General features: G+C 39.7%; 1 protein-coding gene across 1 annotated transcript in view; it reads right to left on the bottom strand.

Moving 5' to 3' along the window:
• OCRL (OCRL inositol polyphosphate-5-phosphatase) overlaps positions 1-20,621 on the bottom strand; it is a 77,272-nt gene extending 56,651 nt beyond the window's left edge. Inside the window, 10 exon segments of the mRNA XM_040635217.1 lie at positions 249-410; positions 499-619; positions 1,290-1,379; positions 2,019-2,129; positions 9,723-9,761; positions 12,677-12,756; positions 18,312-18,394; positions 18,654-18,762; positions 18,764-19,020; positions 20,538-20,621. Coding sequence (XP_040491151.1) covers positions 249-410; positions 499-619; positions 1,290-1,379; positions 2,019-2,129; positions 9,723-9,761; positions 12,677-12,756; positions 18,312-18,394; positions 18,654-18,762; positions 18,764-19,020; positions 20,538-20,621 — 1,136 coding nt within the window.
• Between the last annotated feature and the right edge of the window lie 2,956 nt (positions 20,622-23,577).

Raw genomic sequence — 23,577 nt, 5'->3', positions numbered from 1 at the left:
ATTTGGTTCTGAGTGTCTAGAACCATTAGTAGATATAGTATCATTTGTAGTTAGAAAATCCAAGGGAAATTGTAGCATTTGTGTTATTTTGTACATGTATGTTATTGACCAATATAGAGACAGGGGCTTGAGCCAGCTGACCATTCCTTTTATCATGCTTTGATTCTTAATTAAGCTAATTAAACTAATACCTTAAAAAACAAATAGCCATTATATGCCGTACCTCAGTAAGTAGAAGAGAGACTAACCTGAAATTCTGAATGTTGACATATTCTTTCTCTCGCTTTGCCAGGATATGTTTGATGAGACCCTCCCGCTGCCCAGCCTGGGTATTTGGTACAAAGAGCTTCCGCATGGTGTTGGTCACTTTGGGCTGTTCCTTGTTAGAAGCTTCCTTGTCACGTGGAAGCCTAGCAAATAAATGAGAATTTCGAAAGTGAAACTGCCTATAATAAAAAAGTCTCCTAAATGGGAAAAATATTTTGACATAGGACTTACATTCTATTCACTGAAGGGGGTGGGGGTGGGGGTTCCCGATGAATCCCTGTAGGATGATTTTGTAAATTAATTTTCTTGTCCAAATTCATAGATGAAAAATTATCCTCAAATCCAAGAAGCCCTGAAGTACACAGAACCCAGAGTCAAAGGGAGGGAAATAAAGATACCATCTAATTTATCCAGGGTAGACAGAGCTGTGCTTTGATCAGTGGTTTTGATTTGATCACTATTTGCTCAATGGCATTACCAAACAGAAAGGTACCATAAGGATACCCTGAAGAACTTGACATACTAACTGGAACAATAGCAAGTTACATTAATTTGGAATCTGAATGGTAACAGCTAACAGTTATTAAAGACTTAGCATAATGCCTGTTTGATAATAAGGGATTATATCATTATCTTCATTAATCATCATAAAGACCCCAAGAGGCCAGTACTATTAAAAATCTTCCCATGTTACAGAAAAAGAAATGGAAGCTCAACATTGTTGAGTAACTTGACCGAGGTCATACATAACTAGCAAGTCACAGATTTGGGGTTTAAACCCAAGCAGTTTGGCCCTGGAGCCTGCAATTTTTACCACACTGCTAAGCAGGCTCCTGAGGAGCTAACATGCCACAGAAAGGATCAGGAATGAACATCAGTCAGTGGCAATGGACTCGGTAAAACCACTCCATAGGAGAAGGTGTCTCAGACTGACATTAATCCACATTATCTAACTGTCCAGATAAAATCTATTTACTCTGCAATGATCACAGCAACCAGGCAAAAGAGAATTTTTTCAGTACCTGAAAAAACAGAAGGCTTGTCCTTAGTGTCTAATTTCTGGTACCAGCTAGATGAGTCCTTTTGCTCTGGAACAAGAAGTTGTGACTGAGCTAAAGAGATAAGAGTCATGGTCAGAAACAGGGGAGCCCTATCATTGAGTGAAATTTACCATAACCAAAAGCCATTCACTCAGCACTCCTCAAATGCAGGGGCTAGCAGCATTCTTTTTTTTTTTTTTAAGATTTTATTTATTTATTTGACAGAGACAAAGACAGCGAGAGAGGGAACACAGGGAGGGGCAGAGGGAGAGGGAGAAGCAGGCTTCCTGCCGAGCAGGGAGCCCGATGCGGGGCTCTATCCCAGGCCCCTGGGATCATGACCTGAGCCGAAGGCAGACGCCTAATGACTGAGCCACCCAGGCAACCCAGCCAGCAGCATTCTTGAATATAAAGGAAGAGACTAAGAGAATGAGGGCAGCTCTGGGATCATCTGGGAGCAGGAGGATTATAGTCTTCAGTAAGCTGTCCATGCCATGACACTGAAGATTCTGGAAAATGGCCCAGTGTCCTTATAGCTGAATAGACTTGTTCCGTAACCTAATCCTGGGTTCGTTCCCGAAGGCAGAAAAATCAGCACTGAAGACTGAAGGGGTGAGGTACTTGGCTAATGGCTGCTTGCCTCTGCATCAGCATGTCAGAACTTCACTGCCATTCAAAGAGCAGAAAGAAAACTGCTGAGTCTTGAGTTACCCTCCTGAGCAGCAAGGACCTCCGAGAGGAACTTCAAACAGTGTTCCTCATCAGGGATTTCAAAGTGCCGCTCTCTGGTCCGGTCCCCCTGAATCCGAATTTTGCAGCCACCTAAAAAGAAGTGAAATCCACACACATATAGCTATGGAATACATGCTTTTTTGGGGTCATACTCTCAACTTATCAGTTTAACAGGAGAAGGTCCAGATCACAAATATTCTAAGACCTCTAATGTAGGAAACCTGTCTATAGGATCAGGGGATTTGGTCGGGGAGTGCAATACAGGGAGGGAAATCTAAAGGGCTGATGAACTGTGTCAATAAGCAGCCCAGTTACGGTGATATGATACATACTAAAATCAGTTTTCCTATGTTCTGATATATCTCCCCAATGTCAATGCAGGGACCAAATTCTAACAAAAGATCACTTCCCCAACCACCCTCCTCCCATCTCCCAGCTGGAAATTTCTACCATTTCAAATCCAGATTATATATTAAGAGTATTTGAGCATAAAGGGAATAAAGAAAACAAGATGGTTTGCTCCTAGGTATAGACTGTACCTAGGCAATTGAATTTACAAACTAATTAAAAAATAAAAGAATAGTGGGATTGGTTTGAATTATTTTGAAAAGAAGTACCTATACCTCATTACCTCAAGTAAAAAATGCATATCTTGAATAAATGTACGAAAGCAATATAATGACCTATGACCAGGAGTGGTCTAGTTCAAGCATAGCCAACTGGAAAACAGTATAATTAGCAGCAAAGTGATCTAGGACATTAGTTTCTTATGTATATAACATACTGTCTCCCTTTTTCTGATGCCCTAGTTATCATATTTATCAATCATCTGGATATGATCATCCAGGAAACCTATGTACTTGTTTATATTCTTATTTGAACTGATTTAGTACATATATTGCTTTCTCATGCCGCTGGAAGCCATAAGTTCCTTGAGAGCAAGAGGTGGGCTGTACATACAGGTAATCCAACACAACACTTTCGATGATCTCCCAGGGTTGTCTGGGACCAAAGGGCCTCTCAGGACTCAGGACTTTCAAAGCTAAGTCTGGGAAAGTCCCAGGCAAACCAGGATGATTGGTTACTTTACTGGTGACAATGCTGTCAGACTTCATGGACAGAAGGCATTTAATAGAAGACTGTTGGACCAGACTCCCTCACACTTATAAATGACAAAGAGATGAGAAAATTAAATAAAATCCACTTCTGAATCTCTCTTGCCTTTGCATTTCCTTATGTTTCTATCTTCACAGGTTTAGTGATTAGACGAAAAGAGATAAAAAATAGAGAAAAATGTGAAAAAGAAGGCACCCAAGTGGACCACAGATAGGAAAATTAGTGAGGGTGTTATCATAAGGAGAAGAAAAAACAACCGGCATGAATAAAGGCTGTCAATAATCACAGCCTTGAAAATCAGGGAAAACCTCCTTTGGGGTACAAGCAGTCCTCCTTTTCTCAGATATTTTATATAAAAAATTGAAGAAAATTAAAAGGTCAGTTTCTATCTGATAGAAACTTAAACAAGAACACATAATCTCTCTCTCCCACAACCCTTGAAAGATACATTGTAGCAAATATAAAAAAACACACTGACTCATTTAACAGAAAACTCCAGAAACTGCTTACAAAATAATACTGGATACTCTCTCACCATATTGTGTGGGAAAGAGGACAAATTACCCCATGACTCAACCTTCTACTACTCTTCCTTCCAAAACCCCCTAGCCTCTTTGTGATCAACACTCCTATATCCTCAAACTTCTCCTCTGAACATTCCCTGCATCTCTCAGTAATTCTCAAGTATGGGTGCATTAGAATAACCAGAGGCATTTTTAGAAAACAGACATTTGGGTCCCACCCCAGCTCAATAAAGCAGAATCTCAGGGGGTGAGGCTCAGGCACTGGTAGTTTTCAAAATACTCCCCAAGTAATTCTAATGTGCATCCAAATGAAAAATCAAAGAGTCACCTGTGAAGTGGTGGCTCCCTGGATGCTGTTTATGGTCTCTCACACCCTACGGAATTTTAGACCAGTGTCCTTACTTGTCCTAACACCATCTCCAGACCATTCCCTCTTCTCCTCCCTCAGGACAAATCTTTTTTCCCTTTCAGTTTACCCACTGGGTTATACCGACTTCTTCCCTTCCCTCCTCCCTCTATGAGATCATGTACCATCCTCACCAAAACTTCTGAATCCAGGATTCAAAACCTGACTCATAAGACTTCCTCTCCACTCAAACTCTTGCCTTAAATTTGGGTCCCTTACAAATTAGTGCAGAAAACACAGTCAACATCTTCAACTTCCTCATCCAATGACCTTGGCCCATCATCTCAGCCACCTACTCCTTCAGTCCCTACTGGGATTTCCCTCAGTTGTACTCTGAACCTTTTCATCATAGAAACCACCACCCCATAAATCTCTAATTCAAATACCCCATTTTGACCTGTTACTTCTAGCTTACTTGCTCATATGGGAACCTCCAGCAATTGATCCCTCTACTTTCTTAATATCCATTCACTCACTCCTGCTTTCACTTCTTATTTTATCAAACCGATGTCATCATTAAACTCTGCTGCAAAAGCCCAGAACTGTCTTACCACCCTGTTCCTCCACAGCACCTACCTGGTTAACTTTCAAACCTCAGAAATTCAACTAACTGCCTTACTGCAGAGGGAGTAAACACACACACACACACACACACACACACACACACACACACACACCTATTATTATAAAATGATCGCTAGCCTCAACTGGACCCTCTATGATAGAAAGTCATCTAAGTTTCCACAGTCAACTAGTCTCCCACTACTACCTGGAACAAGCATTTCACACCTCCTCATTTATACTCAATTTTTGGATCCCTTCTTCTCAAACCCTATCATTCCAAGTGGATTGCTTCACCTCATGCTTCAGAGAAAATGGAAGCCATCACATAGAAACCTACCTGTATTTGTATTTAACTTCTTCTTTCCCTTCTGATATAAGGAAGAGGAGTCCTCCTATCAAAGGCCACCTTCTCTTTGAATTATAACCCCTCCAATTCTCTCAGGAACCTTACACTCACAATCATTCTCAAGACACCTCCCCCCAATATCTTTAAACTCCCCCTTTCACAGGCTCCTTCCCATTAGCATTAAATTGTGTTCTAAATCCTATTTAAAAAAAAAAAACCTTCCTAGATCCCATATTTCCCTCCAACTCCAGTCCGTCTCTACATTCCCCTCCACAGTAAAGCTTTTTTTAAAAAAAAATATATATTTATTTGTCAGAGAGAGAGAGAGAGCACGCGCACAAGCAGGGGAAGCAGCAGGCAGAGGGAGAAGCAGGCTCCCTGCTGAGCAAGGAACCCGATGTGGGACTCGAACCCAGGACCCTGGCACCATGCTCTGAGCCAAAGACAGTCGCTTAACTGACTGATCCACCCAGGTATCCCTCACAGTAAAGCTTTTTTAAAAAACACATAGTCACTACTTACTCACCTCCCATTTCTCTTGTTAATCCACTCCAATATGACTTTGGCTCCCACAACCCTTCTAAAATAGCTTTGTTAAGGTCACCAATAACCTCCAAATTGCTAAAGCCAATGGATCCTCTTCAGTCATCTTATTAGACCTATCAGCAGAAATCAATAGTTGACCACTCCTTAAATAATCTCTTCTGAAGGCTTCTATGATACTATACTCATCTAGTTTGCCTCTCTCTTTTTGGTCACTAATTTTTTAGTGTCTTCTGAGGTATCTCCTCCTCTAACCTTTAAAAAGCAGGGTTCCTTAGAGTTCAATCTAAAACCTTTTTCTCATTTGGTATCAGCATTGTCCAATATGGTAACCAATAACCACATGTGACTAATGAGTACTTGAAATGTGCCTAGTGTGACTGAAGAACTGAACTTCTAATTTTATTTCTAATTAAACAGGCACATGTAACCAGTAACTACCATATCTGATAGCACAGCTCTATTTCCAATCACATTATCTCTCATGGTTTCAAATACCATCTATATGCTTGTGGCCCAGACCTTTCTTCTGAGCTTCAGATGCATACATTCAACTGTCAATTTATCACCTACAATCAAATGTCTCAAAGAAATAAACATGTCTCAAAGAAATAAACATGGCTAAAACTGAATTCACGACCCCTCAAAGGAAAACTCATTCCTTCTGCAGTGTTATTTTTGCAAATAGTACCATCATCCACACTCACGCCAATAACCTAAGATTCATCCCTGACACTTTTCTTCAACTCACTACCTATGCCCAAACCAACCTCTGCTGATTTAACCTCCAAAAACATTTATCAAATCTGACCACTTCTCTCCATTTATACTGCCACCATACTCATATTCTCCAGCTTAAACTCTTTAAAAAAAAAAAAGATTTTATTTATTTATTTATTTATTTATTTATTTATTTTTAAAGATTTTATTTACTTATCCCCTCTGGTCTCAATTTATTTTTTATTTATTTTTTTATTTTTTTTAAAGATTTTATTTATTTATTTGACAGAGAGAGACAGCCAGCGAGAGAGGGAACACAAGCAGGGGGAGTGGGAGAGGAAGAAGCAGGCTCATAGCGGAGGAGCCTGATGTGGGGCTCGATCCCATAACGCCGGGATCACGCCCTGAGCCGAAGGCAGACGCTTAACCGCTGTGCCACCCAGGCGCCCCCCTCTGGTCTCAATTTAAATGTTATTTAAAGAGGCCTTCCCTGACCAGGTCACCTAATTTAGTTAACCCTCTTATAAACTCTTTGTATTTCTCCTTGATAGCATTTATCAAAACTTCAACTATGTAAGTATCTACGCTTAAGAGTTCAAAGTCTGTTTCTTGTACTGATTCATGATACAACATGACTATATTGCTTTCTGATATATCCCTAGAGCCTAGCACAGTGCCTAGCACATAAAAGGTATTCATGTTTTGTGGAATGAATTAATGGATTATAGGCATCTAGTACTAAACAGCACAGAAGCAAGAACAAAAGCAGGAGCAGCTATCTTCTCTATGTTGTTCTCCTATTGATCCTGTAGCACTTAGAACAGTGCCTGGCAAATAGAAGGCACTCAACAAATATTTGTTAAATAATGAATAAATAAGGGAGGATTTAATATTGGGAAATTAGAATAATACAGTTCATCAATAGGTCAAATAAGGAATAATAATATAACCATCTCTAAAAGCAGTGTAAAGACATCTGATAAAATTCAATATACATTTATGATTTTAAAAACTACATAAACTGGAAATAAATGCAGTTTCTTAATATGGTTTTTAAAAAACCATATCAAATCAACAGGTAATCATGTCCTCGACAATGAAGCACCACCTAAGGCATTCTTACTGAAAATAGGAGCTAAACAAGGATTATCATCATTATTTAAGATTGGTCTTAAAATTCTCATTGGTGTAATGAGACATGAAGCAAAACTAATAGTTACAGGTACTAGAAAGGAGACAAAATTATTATTTGCAGATGAATAGGGCTATCTATCAAAACCAAACAACAAAATAAATAGCACCCCTAAAATTTTAAACATATTTCTATAAAGTGGCTGGATAAAAGATAAATATCTAAAACTCAGTAACTATAAGTTAGTAGAGTGATATACCATGTTCCTTGACAGTGTCTTAATTTTATAAAGGACTTAATTTAGTAAAATTTGGCACAAACCTATGGTGAAATATTAGTCATTAAAATCATGTTTTTAAGTAATTTTAAATGACATGGAAAAAGCTCACAATATAATGTTAAATGAAAATGCGGCACAAAAACTACATATAAAGATTCCAATCACATAAAAACATAAATAAAAGACTGGAAGGTGATACATAACAATGTTAACTACAGTGGTGATCTCTAGATTGCAGGAGCATAATTTTAATTTGATACTTCAAACTTTTCTGAATTTTCCATATTGTATATAATGAAGATATATTTATTACCTCAATAATCAGAAAAAATTATTTTAAAAGGTTTAATACCAACATCCAGATAATGGGAAAATACATATTTACGTTAAAATCAGGCCAGCCTAACAAACCCAGGGCCTCCCTCCCGCAACATGCTATATGCTCTAAAGGCTTATGTATGAAGCCCAAAGATCAAGATAAAACCTGTTTCACTGCAAAATTACTAAATGGGCAGAAATAACAAAGGATTTTATTCAAGTGGTTACTGAACTATTACCCTGCTATGATCCAGTAACTCAAACTCTGGACACAGCAACACATGGCTAATTTCTATGTAGAAGAAGCCAAAAGAACTAATGCCATAAATAGGTGTTTATAAGAGAAAAGGCACAGCTCAGTTTAACTTTTCAGTTTTGGATCAAATATCTTTTTCTACAGGTAGAACAGGACATTTTGGAATCTTATCTTGACAGCAATGTCAGTCACTGCTGAACTGTTTTTGCTCAAATTTTGCTTTTTTAGTGTTGTTTCTGGTTTCTCCTTTCTAAGCACAAGAAGACATAGATAGTAAGTTACTTGCTCTCTTGGATACCTGCAGAAATCAGCAGCTGGGTTTATTTAGCTTTTCAGAATCAACTCTTAAGACTTCTAAAATCCATGACCAAAGAAAAGAATAATAAAACCCAAATCAGAAAAAGCCTATCTATTTTTTTTTAAGATTTTATTTATTTATTTAACAGAGATGGAGACAGCCAGCGAGAGAGGGAACACAAACAGGGGGAGTGGGAGAGGAAGAAGCAGGCTCATAGCAGAGGAGCCTGATGTGGGGCTCGAACCCAGAACGCTGGGATCACGCCCTGAGCCGAAGGCAGACGCTTAACCGCTGTGCCACCCAGGCGCCCCAGAAAAAGCCTATCTAAACTGTTCAATACAAATTAATGGTGGCAAGGACAGGGACTGTTTCTAAACAAAATTATGTATAACCCATAGCCCCAAGCTAAGAGCTAAACCCCACTCATTCAAGGACTCAAGCAAGAGATAAGGCAACCAGTTTGATTTACATTCATGTGGTCACAAACTCTTTTCCATAGCAACCACCCAGTAGTCAAGGTAGCATTCAAGTGCCCATTTTCTCCTCCCCATAACACAGTACAATTAGATGATAAACAGAGAACAGCTTGCACAGAAAGTCAATGATGATTTGCTTCAAACAGATAAAAATGAGAAAACTGAAACAGTGAGAAGGAAGACCATGTTCTTTCTGATAAAGGGATGCCTTGAGGGGATGGAGCTTAAATAAATGACCAAAATAATTTTAAGGAAAAAGAGGTAGCCTGAGACAAGCAAGGTATCTCCAGTACAAGAGGGACTCTATAGCCTCCCAAAATGATATAATGAATGAAGGAAAACATTATGATTTCATATGCAAAAATAAAAAGCGACTGAGAAAAAATTTTAAAATATAACAGCAGTTAAAAAAAAACATAAAACCACTGATGGCAAAAATACTGATGGCTCAAAGAAGTTCACCATTAGAGAAGCAGATCACATCTTCAACTTTTTAAAGATTCTTGCCAGCCACCTGGCTTTTCTTATGTTTACACTAAATGTTTTTAGGGGGAAAAGTTAATTTGTATGGCTGCCTTAAGAAAAAGAAGAATATAGGATAAGATGGTAAAATTAAAATGTGCCAAAAAAGGGGTCTTAATATAGTGGGTATTCAATTAAATATATGTTGAATGAAAATAAACTCCATTCAGAATGGTACTCACTGTTAGAAGCTATATCAATCAAAAGAGTTTCTTCTGCTTCTGAGGGAAAAGAAGAAAGAACAGGATTAGGGAAGAGAAAACCATTCATTACAACTAAAAGAAGCATATGCCTAAATAAATAACTGCTTCTCTCAGTCACCACTCCTAGGTCTTAGAAAACATTAAAAATCCTTTGCTTTTTTGTTTAGCATTTTTAAAAATGGATTTTGGAAGCACTAGGTTCTAAAGATTATGAGCAATTCAACTAAAAGAAAACTAAACTGAACAAATAACCAAATGGAACGCCTCAAAGCAAATCAAGGAACGACAATAGTAGGCAATATAAACATGTTAATTCAAGTGAAGGTGAGTTTAATTCCACTAAACTATAACACACTGATTTAATATAATCTAACTGTGTCACTTAGTTAATTCTTTTTTTTTTTAAATTTATTTTTAAGTAATTTCTACACCCAACCTGGGGTTTGAATATGTAACACCGAGATCAAGAGTTACATGCCCTACTGACTGACCCAGCCAGGTGCCTCTAAATAATTCTTTAAGAAAGCCAAGGGGCACCTGGGTGGCTCAGGTGGTTGAGTGCTCAACTCTTGATTTCAGCTCAGGTCGTGATCCCAGGGTCATGAGATAGAGCCCTGCATCCGGCTCCAACTGGCTCTGTGGGCTCTGAGCATGGGGCTCCCTCCTCCTCTGTCCCTCCCCCACTCTCTAAAAATGAATAAAATTTTAAAAATCTAAAAAAAAAAAAAAAGCCAAGGAAGTGACCCCAAAGGCCCAGAGATGAATTACTTTAACTCAGATTTTGTCTCTGAAAACCTCCCAGTGATCTCATTTCCTCTGCCTCTGCCCCATTTAGGATCAGAGAATACCTTAAGCTCTTGACCTTCAGGCTACAATTAATACCTGGGGTCGGGCCTATCAGACCCAACAAGGAAGTATAAAACAGGGCAAAGCACAGTCTCTAAGTTCAGAGTTCTCTTTTCTCCCAGCTGGCTCTCCTGGACTTCCTTCCTTACCTCCAGTGTCTAGATGCAACCCATCTCTTCCTCTCTGACTTCCCTGGATTTGGCCAACAGCACCTGTAAGACCCTTCTGGCTAGTTGAACTCTGGGTACTGACTCCTTAGGATTAGCCTGGATCTACCCTGGCCAGATGGAGTAGTCTCAGCCTTTCTAGCTCCCTTACAAGCTTGGATTGTATATTTGGCCCCATTGTTCAGTTACTACAATAGTTACTGGTAAGTAGTTAAGTTGTCTAATATTAAAAAAATAGCTTCAATATTCTCACTAGCATGATGAAGCAAGGGACAATAGGGCATCAGGACATAAGTACTGTAAGTTCCCCACTGTTCTTCAGTAACTTTAATTCTTTAAAACCCAAGTATTTATAGACTTATCAAAATAGATGCACAGGTTGGGAAATAGAAAAGATCTAAAAACTCAAGGAAGTAACTGTTCCTTTTGTTATGGGGAACTACCATGTGTGCACACACATATTTTCTTAGATTACAATCTACCAATCTACCATCTATTTCTTATTAAAAAGAATACTAAGAGAAATAGGGTAAAAGTGGCTGTAGAAATAGTACAAAAGGTACAGAGTTAATAAAATGCTAAAACCTAAGGTCATGTTCTTTGGCTTTTCACCTCTTTAAAGGGCTAGGTATGTAATAAATGGTGCTACACCATGAAAAGTGAAATGACCACAGCAACTTACTATGGCTTGTGGCTGCCTTGTTCAAATATGTCCCTCTCACACAGGGCAGGCTAAACGGATGATTTCATTCTTCTATACAATGTGGATACTATTCACTGCAGGTATTTTTAATTGTTAATATATATTGTCTTAAAAACTCATACCCATTTAGTATTTCTACTTACAGGAATAAATCCTATTTAGAGATGTGCAAGAAGATTTATGTACAGAGATATTCATCACATTACTATTTAAACTAGTGAAAAAAACCCCAAATGTCAAACACGGGAATAACTACATTACGGGCTACTCATAAAATGGCACAGTATATACCTATAGGATGGAAAAGCAATCATAATATGAGGGCATGCAGAACACACAGAAGGGAATGTACTTACTTTCTTTATACTTTTCTGGTCTTCCCAAACTTTCTACAGTATATGTATTACTTTTGTGATAAAAAAAGTTCAATGCAACTTAAGAAAAAAAAATCTATGTAAGGTAAGATTCAAGTTTTTCAAAAAGCTACAGCTGATACAGAATGTTTCTTTCTGATGATGCCAATGAACCCACTGGAAACATAATGCATTTGTTCTCTAGTAATCAATTTCCCTTCCAGAGCAATGTGAGATAACAGAAGCAACACCTCCCACACAAACCTCCCAAATTTTGAGTTTCATTGTAGCAGATGAAACAACAGATTTTCTGTTCTTTGTCCCCAAATTTGAGGGCAAGAAGCCAAATATTTCCTCCTTGGAGTCAATTTTCTTATGATTCACCAATGTCAAGGTCTGAGAATCAGCACAATTGACTGTAAGATATTAAAATCTGGTAAGGCTTATTGCCAAATGTTTCAATTTCAAATAGTGTGGGGAGAAAGTGCTGAATGTGTGTGAATCCAAGTGACTTTAATACTTTACAATGAGCAGTGTGTTTGTTAAACCCAAGAATGTCATTTAGATCCACATATAGGTGCATAAGCATAAAAGACTACCTACATAAGTAACAGACTACATACACCTCTAACCCCCAGCCAGGGAAGCAGGTGAGACTATATCTGTATGTCAGTACAACCCTTCAGCACTCACAAAGCATTTACCATCTTCTCAATAGTAGCTTAGTAATGTTATCATTTTATGCAAAGAGTAATGCATTTCATTTTATGTGCAGTGACAAATTTAAATATGTATGGTATTACACAATGTGATAATGACCAAGGAAAAACATTGTAAAACTAGCTAGGCAATTAAAGCTAGTACCTTGAACACATCTGAAGTGGCTATTTATAGGAATGATATCTTGAACATGCTGTTCCTTCTCGCGCAACTGGATTATTAACCTAGGAAACAGAAGAATGCATCAACGAATAGCTACTGAAAAACTGAAACATTTAACAAAAAATATATTGCTGTGTTGTTACACAAATCTAGTCCATTTTTATTAGACTTTCTGTATCTTATTCCCTGCATCTGAGCATCATGACAGCAAGAAATTGCTCTAGATCTAAGAGGATATTAGTGATGATCAATATCTGAATACCCACACTGTCCTATGCCATAAAGAATATATAATAGTCTATGTCTTAAACACAGCTTACGATCTTAAAAACAAGAATTATAGTGCATTCGCATTTAGAGTATGCATACCAGAGTGAAGAGTAGCTAGGTGTGAACTCCATGAGGGCAGACTACAGTTGTCTTTTCACTATAGTATTTCTTTCTCTTTTTTTTTAACATTATTTACTGCTGGTTTTTTTTTTTTAAGATTTTATTTATTTATTTGACAGAGAGAGACAGCCAGCGAGAGAGGGAACACAAGCAGGGGGAGTGGGAGAGGAAGAAGCAGGCTCCCAGCGAAGGAGCCCGATGTGGGGCTCGATCCCACAATGCTGGGATCATGCCCTGAGCCGAAGGCAGACGCTTAACGACTGCGCCACCCAGGCACCCCTCACTATAGTATTTCTAGCACCTAGCATAATGCCTGGAACTTAGTACTCACTCAAGTTTGTTGAATAAATGAATTAGAAATTTCATAAATTAGCCTTCAGATTATATTCCCAAGGGTTTTTACCAAAGAATGGTTCTATCTCTACAAACAAGTATACAGGTTCATGGAGAAGTAAAAAGAGGTGCCCAGCCAGCTGGATCAGTTAAAATAACCCATGACCAACAGGGTAGCAGATATCACAACCAGTGGCCTTTACATTCCTTGTGTTTTTACTCTGGTTTCCAACTTCATGCAGGTATCTCTAGGTAAACACGCCTGAATTTTGCCCCCCAGTATGAAATGCAAGACTTCTAAATTCCTATGTACTCCTGAAATATTAATTTTCATTTACTACTTATCCTTAGTGGCCCAGAATCAAGGTCTGACCTACTGGTAAACAACCATTCTGAACATCTCTTAGCTTCCCCAAATCAAGCAGTCTTCAGGTGGTTCTTTTTGCCAGGAACATTCTTCTTTTCTTCCTGAGACCTAACTCAAATACCCCCTCCTCTTAGCAGCTTCTCCTAATTCCCGGAAGCAGAACCAGTACCCTGATCCCCTTTGTTTAACCCTCTAATAAAGCACATACACCTTCCACTGCAGTTATATTTATTTCCCTCACTGATTTGAGCTCCTTGAAAACAAAGACCTTATCATACTTGGTTTTGCTTCCTGCCTAATAGATGCTCAATAAATATTGGTTGAATAAATGAACCAGTTTAACTGAACTATAAACAGAGATAAATTTCTAAAAATAATTTGTTCAACCTCTGACATTAAAAAATATCATTGTTTTGAAGGGTTTTATTTCTAGTTTGTTGTCTTTTGGGGGGACTTGTTTTAGCTTTATGAACTTTTTTCAAATGTGTTAACTTTAAAGGAGATAACATGGGGAAAGGAACTGCTTAGAACTAAGGGGAAATAAAAATATTAATGCTGTCTTTCTGCTCCGATTCTGCTTGCCTAATTTGCAAGGGTTCATATTTTAAGGTGACTAGAGGAATATGAGGCAGGCTCCTTTCAGATTTATTTATTTATTTTAGAGAGAGAACATGTGTGCAGGAGTGGGGGGAAGGGCAGTGGGAGAGGGAGATAAAGAATCTCAAGCAGACTACCTACTGAGCGCAGAGCTGGACATGGGGCTCAGTCTCTGGACCCATGAGATAATGACCTGAGCCGAAATCAAGAGTCAGATGCTTAACCAACTGAGCCACCCAGGGGCCCCTGGGCAGGCTCCTTTCAGCCTTCAAAGTTCATGAGTTAAGCAGAAATTCCTATAAACCCAGATGAAGATCAGAAACTAGATAAAGACTGACAAAGCAAGAGTGAAGGCGGAAGAGCTTACTTTGGGGAAAATGAACACAAACCAATATAATCTCGAAGAAACAAAGATGAGAAATAGAGTGTTTAACATTAGCAGTAAAACTTTGACTGGATTGTACTGTTAAAAGTCATCATGAAGGGGCGCCTGGGTGGCTCAGTTGGTTAAGCATCTGCCTTCAGCTCAGGTCATAATCGTAAGGTCCTGGGATCGAGTCCTGCATCTGGCTCCCTGCTCAGCCCGGAGTCTGCTTCTCCCTCTGCCCCTCCCCCAGCTTGTTTTCTCTCTCTCTCTCTCTCAAAAATAAATAAATAAAATATTTTTTAAAAAGCCATCATGAAACAAACAACATGGATGGATCCTGAGGGCATTATTCTAAATGAAAAAGTCAAAGAAAGACAAATAGCATATGATCTCACTTATATGTAGAATCTAAAAACAAAAACAAAAACAAAAAACCCTGAAATCATAGATACAGAGAACAGATCAGTGGTTGTCATCAGTGGTAAGTCATGGGGATGTAATGTATAGCATGGTGACTACTGTCAATAAACTGTATTGTATATTTGAAAGATACTAGGAGAGTAGATCTTGAAAATTCCTACAAGAAAAAATTTGTAACTGTGTGGTGATGGATATTAACTAGGTTTACTGTGATCATTTTACAATATATACAAATACTGAATAATTATGTTGTACACCTGAAACTAATATAATGTCAATTATATCTCAATTTAAAAAGTGCAACCTCCCCATAATCCATCACAAAACAAAGATAAACTTGGAATTTAAGTCAATTCCCCAATATATACTATGTGTTAGTCAATAAATAAATTGCAGCAAGAATAGGGCTAAAAATAAGTATAAAAATTCTTCTTACATGTAATCATTACTTTTAGAACAGAAAGATGAAAAATAATAGGTATATGGCAAAAAAATGGAAATTAGAATTTGGTAGTTGCCAAACAGAAAAGAGTAACAAATTGTGAATGTGGACTCAGCATTATCCCTAAGAAATACTTTGTTTTTTTTTTTTTAAAGATTTTATTTATTTATTTGACAGAGATAGAGACAGCCAGCGAGAGAGGGAACACAAGCAGGGGGAGTGGGAGAGGAAGAAGCAGGCTCATAGTGGAGGAGCCTGATGTGGGACTCGATCCCAGAACGCCGGGATCACGCCCTGAGCCGAAGGCAGACGCTTAACCGCTGTGCCACCCAGGCGCCCCTCTAAGGAATACTTTGATTTATTCAAGGAAGGTTAAAGATTAAACAACAGATTGCATCATAATCTATTATCCTTGGAAAAAAAATGAATAGTGTTTGATTCCCTATTTCAAAAAAACCTCTTATTTTTAATTTTAATTTTACTCTCTCAACTAAATTTCTCCAATGGTTGACAACAGGAACTACAGAACTAAAGATTATAATAGGCTTCAAGTTCTAAGATAAAAAGCCCAAAAATTAAAAAAAAAATTCTGAGAAGAATCCAAGTCAGAGAAGGTACCCATGAGACAAAAATCTGAGGATTACAGATATGACAGTATTGGGTGTCTCCAATAAAGGATTTCAAAAGAAACTTCTCAAACAGTGTAATTCTGAAATTTTACATGCGTTCAAATCTCAGGTATGCTACTTCCTGCGAACAAGTGACTTAATCTCTCTGTGCCTCAATTTCTATAATCTAGAAAAGGGGGATGATGATGAGAATATAATTTCACAGTAACCCTCACATGAGGGTTACATGAACTAATTCATGGAAAGTGCTTAGAAGAGTACCTGGCACATATCAAGCCATTAAGCCTTAGTTGTTGCTATACCCTCGTACCTTAAACAGAAATGGAACATAAGACTTTGATTTCTTTGTGGAGAGGACAGAAATAGTCAGGAGAGCTACCACTCCATTTGTTTGGTTTTTTTTTTTTATTTTATTTATTTATTTGTTAGAGAAAGAGCACAAGCATGGGGAGCAGCAGAGGCAGAGGGAGAAGCAGGATTCCTGCTGCGCAAGGAGCCCAATGTGGGACTCGATCACAGGACCCTGGGATCACGACCTGAGTGGAAGGCAGATGCTTAACCAACTGAGCCACCCAGGCGTCCCCCACTCCAAGTTTAAAAGTTCTCCTAGTACAGGAGGCCAGATAGAATGAGGCATTTATCCCAAGGCCAGCTGCTCACTTCCGTATTAGCTAACTAGAGCTCTAAACCTATCAAACCAAGGAACCACATCCTAGGCTGTGGTCATCTCAACAATGTAGCTATTTTACTTAATCCTCCTAATTTTGTTTTTACAGAAGAGTAAACAGAGGTGCAAAAAATTTACTGATTTACCCAAGGGTCACATCTCTCCACTCATTCTAGCCTTTGGAAGTTGCAGTGGTATTCCACTTTTCAATTCACTTTTCTGTTGAATTTACTATTTAACTGGTCTTCCAGGGTTTGGTGAAATCTGGGAAGAACAACATGAATTTGCCACACCAACAGAGCTGACCAAACGGGACCTAGGGAAAAGCTACTGCATGGGTCCAACTGATGTCCAGTTAGAGTGGCACCAAGAGTCTCAGAAAAGTGTAGGCTAGGTTAGTGGGAATATCCTCTGTGTAAATTACACACAGACTGGATATGGACAATTTAAAAGCAGGGACTGAGAAAAACTGTTTTTAGGCCGAATCCAATGTTGGGAGAAGGCAGGATTTAAGTGACCAATGATTTTTAAACTCTGATGTCAAGAAACCAATGAACAACCAAGGGAGGTGGCTTGGGCACACAGGGACAGGGTCCATGATATGTAGTGGTCACCATGGATACTTTTAAGATGAAGCATTAGTGGAAAGGGAGTGAGATCAGCAACTATAGTGACAGCTTATCAAAATAATCTTTTATTCAATCAGTCAACAGTATTCACTGAGCTTCTAAATGCAAGGCAGAATAAAAGGTAACACACACTGATAAACTGCCAAATGTTTATATTTCGACATGTTTCATTACTTTTTCTATCAGTCAAGTCAATAAGTGAGGCAGTTACTGGTGTACACTAAACCATTACTGAATTAATGAATATGCCTTCAAGCAAGTGGAATAGGGGGTGGGGAGACTGGAGGAACCAGTTGAATGGGGTTAAGAAAAGACACTTCTGTAAGGTTAACAACGAAGCGTTTCTATAACACTTTAACGTTTTGCAAACCATTTTTTGCATTTATTCTTCTTCCAGCTACAACTTCAAAGTCTATAAGGTAAAGGCAATTAATGTTTTTATTTAACTGATGAGGACACCAAGGCCCAGAAAGCATTATTGACTTGCCCAAGGTTACACAACACATGTCAGTTGCAGAGGCAGGAACTAAAAACCCAGGCTTCCTGCTTCAACGCCCGCCTGTTGAGTCCTTCCACTGAACCACACTGCCAGGAGCGATCTGGCGGCTTGGAAGTTGGGGACAAAGCCCCATGCTACAGCACTCGCACTTCACACCTGGGCCTGAACTTGTTGCCCACGCGGCCTCAGGGGGAGGAGGGTGGGTGGCCTGTCGCGGTTTGGGGTTGGGAGGTAATGGCAGGCTCCCCTACTTCGTGGTAATCAGGTGGTTACTTACTCATATTGCCCGTTCCTTTGGGCTAGCGTCAGGGCGCAGGGCTCCCGAAGAGTACCCTTCATCTCCATACCCTCGATAGTATGCAGGCACTAGTCAAGGGTCTCCTCCAGATGCGCGGCCAGGGAGGGGTGGCGCGGTGCGGGTTGGAGAGAGGCTCCCACCCCTCTGCCCGCTCTCCCCACTGCCCAAGGCATCGCGTCCCGCGCCGGCCCCATTCCCCCGTTCGGCTCGGCCTCTGGGCCCCACAGCCCCCCAACCCCTCCACCGCGTTCCGCAGTTCCCCGCACTCCCCCCCCTCCCGGCCCTGCTCGGCCTCCCCTCCCCCTTCCCTCAGGCGGATACAGCAAGGGGCTGGGCTCCGATCCGGAGCCGCGGCTCCATCCCAGCGGCCTCTGAGCTCAGTGGGGCTGCGGACTGCGGGCGGATCCGACGACACTGCCTCCTCCGTCCTCACCCACAGTCCTCGGCTGCGCGTCGTTTGAAGAATAGCTCCGCACAGGGCACCGGGAGCCGCGAACCCGGAGCCGGGAACCAGGAGCCGAGAGCCGAGAGCCTGACCCGAGAGAGAGCGGCGCCTCGCGCCCCCGCCAGTTTTCCAGGCCGCCGCAGATTTCGCCCCCTGCGGCCAACCTGCGGAACTGCAGCGAGAGACCCGACGGACCGGGGGCGTCTCTACCACGTCCAGGGAGGAGTGCGTTTTAAATGCTGTCTGTGACACCGGAATTGTTCTGTGGGCTTTGAAGATTGCCACAGAAACAAAACACAGCTACACCTATGAAAGAACTCAAATGTGTTGGACCAATAGGACCTACATCATCCACTAAAAAAATCCTTATTACAGTTATAACGCACCTTGCTGGTTATCCTACCTCTCAGATGTTTTCCCCTTCCTCTTCTTCCTTCCACCACCTAAATCTTTAGAAAAAAACCCCAAAGCTCATATCTTTGCTTTTCCTTTGCGTCCCCTCCAGGTCATCTCTAAGCAGGCAACGACCAAATACACTTCCCGGGTCCAGACCCCTTGTGCAACACACCCCACTGGTTAACACAAAACTAACTCACTATTTAACACAGCCACTCAGGCTTAAAACTTCGAAGCCATGTGCTTTCTTCCTTTATCCTAATTTCTCTGTATGGAATTGGTCAACAAACGTTATTAATATTTTCTTTGGAATTACTTTTAGATTCCTTGTTTTCTCTCCATTTGCACCCCCCATCACTTTCCTGGTAGCTCTCCTGATCTCTCCTTTGACCATTTTACTATGTTGATAATCATAAGAAACTTCTTCCTGGAGTAATGTTTCAATTGTGTGTTTTACTTGCTCAAGAAATCTACAGTGGACTACATAGCAAGACTGATTTTAAAGCTATAGTAATTAAGACAGTGTGGTGTGGAGCTGGTCAGACCAATAGAACAGAATACAAAGCCTCAAACAGATCCACACACATATATGGAAAGTTGATACGCAACATATGTGGCATTTCAAATAAGTGGAAAAAGAATGGATTATTCACTAACTGGTTCCGGGACTCTTGATCATCCATATAGAAAATTATAAAACTAGATCCCTACCTCATACCATAGAGAAAAGATTCAATTCCAGGTGGATTCAAGATCCAAATGTGAAAAACCAAAACTTTACAGCTTTCAGAAGAAAACAGAGTATCTTTATGAGCTTGGAATAAAAGATAAGAATGACTACTTAAGACACCAGACAGCACAAACAATAAAGGAATTGATAGATACATTTAACTACATTAAATTTCAAAATGTATATACTTCAAGACAACATAAACAAGTTAAAAACAAGCCACAGACTGGGAGAAGATATTTTTGATACATTTAACTGGCAAAGGATAACCTATGAGGTTCTATATTTTTAGCTGTCATCACCTTACAGAATTCTCTCCCACCGCTCTCTGCAACTTTGCCAAGTTACACAGCTCCTTGTTATTCCTAGACCTTTCTAGGCACACTCTTGCTTCAGGGCCCTTGCACTTGCTGCTTATTTGCACTTTCACCTCCTTTGGGTCTTTGTTCAAATGTCACTTTCTCAGTGAGGACTTCTTAGACAACTTTATTTAAAATTACAATTCAGTAATCTCCTTACCCACTTTCACAAAAACATGCCTCTTCATTCATCTTCCATGTTCATTTTTTCCCGTAGGATTTATCACTATCCATTATTTTATCTCTTTTACTTATTGATCTTGTCTACTGTTTACCTTCCCCCACGAGAATGGAAGTTCCATGAGGGCAGAAATTTTGTCCGTTTTGTTCATAGCTACATTCCCAGCACCTACAAACATTCTTGGAACAACGTATATACTAGAAAAATATTGATTAAATTAATGAATGAATAAGTGTCCAGATGTATAAGATTTCTTATAAATCAGTAAGAAAAAGGAAGAAACATAGTAGAAACATTGACAAAATTTATGAATAAAGAGTTCATATTCAAAGAAACCCAAATAGCCAATAAAGACATGAAAGGGTGGGGATGCCTGGCTGGCTCAGTCGAAAGAGCATGTGACTCTTGATCTCGGGGTCATGAGTTCAAGTCCCATGAGCCCCACAGTGGGTGTAGAGATTACTTAAATAAATAAAAACTTTAAAAAAAAGACATGAAAGGATGTTTCACTTCAATGCTATTCAGAGAAATTGAAAACTAAAATGATGAAGTAGCATTTCACAACTATTGATTTGGCAAAATTTAAAAATTCAGATAACACCAAGTGTTGTTGAGGATGTAGAACAAATGAAACCCTGATCCATTGCTAGAAGGAGCATGAACTGGTAGAGCTGCTGTGAAGAGAAATTTGACGTTGCCTAATAAAGTTGAATATGTAATACGCTTCAACCCAGAAATTCCATTTCTAGGTATAGACCCAGGCAAAACTCTAACCTTTATGCACAAGAAGACATGTAAAAGAATGTTCATTGCAGGGGTGCCTGGGTGGCTCCTGTCAGTTGGGCAAAGGCTCTTGGTTTCAGCTCCATCTGTACCTTGGATCCTTATCCTTCCCAATGATCTCAGGGTCGGGATCTCAGGGTTGTGGGATCGAGCCCCACATTGGGCTCTACACTAAGCACAGAGTCAGCTTGGGATTCTCTTCCTCTGCCCCTCCCTCCCACCTGCATGCATGTGTGCTCATGCTCTCTCTCAAATAAATACATAAATAAATTTTAAAAAAGAATGTTCATTATAGCATTACTTGTACTCTCAAAAAAAGGGAAGCAAATTAAATGTCCATCAGCAGGTGAATGGACAAATAAATCACGGTATTCATGAAGTTAAACACTATTTTGAAACTAAAATGAATAATTCGAGCTATTAACAGAGTAAAATTTCAAAATACAATGTTGAGCAAAAAGAGCAGAACATGTGCAGTGGACTACTTATATAAGGTCTGAAAATATTACCTGTTGCTTATGGTTACATAAATACTAATAGTATACAAAACATGAAAGGGCATAATTATTGCCAAATTCAAGGGAGGGAATGGATTGAGACTGGGGAGAGGCATATAGGAAATATCAACTATATCTATAATATTTATTTCTTTAAACACAATTTCAAAGTTAACATTGCAAGATTCAGTAGAACTGGGTGGTGGGCACATATATTGGTTATATTATTTTATGTACTTTTCCTGCATTTGAAATTGTTTGCAATCAATGAAAATGAAAAACAAAGAAGTAATACGTAGGGGAGGGCTAGCACTGTCAAATGCTGCATGGAAAAACGAGGATGGAGAGACTTTCTGAATGTGTCAAGGAAGTCACTGGAGACCACTAAGTAAGTGGTTTCAGTAAGTAGTGAGGATGGAAACAAGATGACAGGGAAATGAGAAGGGACTGTATTGTGAGGAAATGGAAACAAGATACCATGTACTGAAGAGGCCTGGAAATAAAAAGGAGTGAAGTACAACTTTAATTCAATTAATTAGAAGAGTCAGAAATTCTTGACAAAACCTGAAGCCATTTTAAAGCAAAGGGGGAAGGGGCCAGCGAAGAGGGAGACATTTAAAATACCAGAAGAGGGAAACAGAAAAGTTATAAGAAAAATCTTCCAGGGGCACCTGGGTGGCTCAGTCAGTTAAACATCTGCCTTCTGCTCAGGTCATGATCTCAGGGTCCTAAGATCCAGCCCAGCTTCGGGCTCCCTGCTCAGCGGGGAGCCTGCTTCTTCCGCATCTTCTTCCCCCCTCCCCGGGCTCATGCTCAATCTCTCTCTCTCTCAAATAAATAAATAAAATCTTAAAAAAAAAAAAAGAAAAATCCCCTGGTGGTTTGGAAGGATGAGGATCCAAGGTATAGATGGAGGAATCAGCTTTAGGGAAGAGGAGAGAGATTTCTTCCTCCAAATCTACAGTATCCTTAGCATCTAAAACAGTGCCCAGTGTATAGTGGGGTACTCAAATATTTGTTGTAAAGAATAACAGGTTGTGAAGAAATGGAAATATATTCAGGTGAGGACACTAAAAACTGTGGTCTCTCACAGGGGAGATGATGACTTTCTCCAAAAAAATAATAAGTGGATGTTATAATAGTAATACCAGCAATAATCCTGGTGGCTAATGTTGAATACTCATGTGACAGACACTCTCCACATGGATTTACATACACTTTCATTTAATCCTCACTAAATCCCTGTAAAATAATAATATTATTGTTTCCATTTTAAAGGTGAGAAAACTGAGACATGGAGAGGTTTAGCACCTTGCTCATTAACTAGTAAACGTCAAAATCAAGATTCAAACTTAGTGTTTGCTGACTCGAAAGTCAGAACTTTTTAACCAAACACATTATGCTGATCATTCAGTATTTTTTTAAAAGATTTTATTTATTTATTTGACAGAGAGAGAGATAGCCAGCGAGAGAGGGAACACAAGCAGGGTGAGTGGGACAGGAAGAAGCAGGCTTCCAGCGGAGGAGCCTGATGTGGGGCGCGATCCGGGCATTCTGGGATCGAGCCCCGAGCCGAAGGCAGACGCTCAACGGCTGAGCCACCCAGGCGCCCCTGCTCATTCAGTATTAACAGGACTAACAGTAAGTATTTATTGAGAACCCTCTATGTGTCAGGCATTATGTTAACTGCCCTACAGGAATTAACACATTTGATCTACTGAAACTGAAGTTGAGAGAGAGGGCTTGGGAACTTGAAGACGGTGGAGAGGGAAGGAACAGGCACTGTTGGAGAGTGACAGTGAATCCAGAAAAATTAAGGGGTTTTAGAGGAGTGCCTGTGTGGCTCAGTTGGTT

Source organism: Ursus maritimus (genome assembly GCF_017311325.1).
Source record: "Ursus maritimus isolate PB19 chromosome X unlocalized genomic scaffold, ASM1731132v1 scaffold_X1, whole genome shotgun sequence".
Lineage (NCBI taxonomy): Eukaryota > Metazoa > Chordata > Mammalia > Carnivora > Ursidae > Ursus > Ursus maritimus.
The sequence above is the reverse complement of the archived record's forward strand: the minus strand, read 5'-3'. Positions and strand labels throughout refer to the sequence as shown.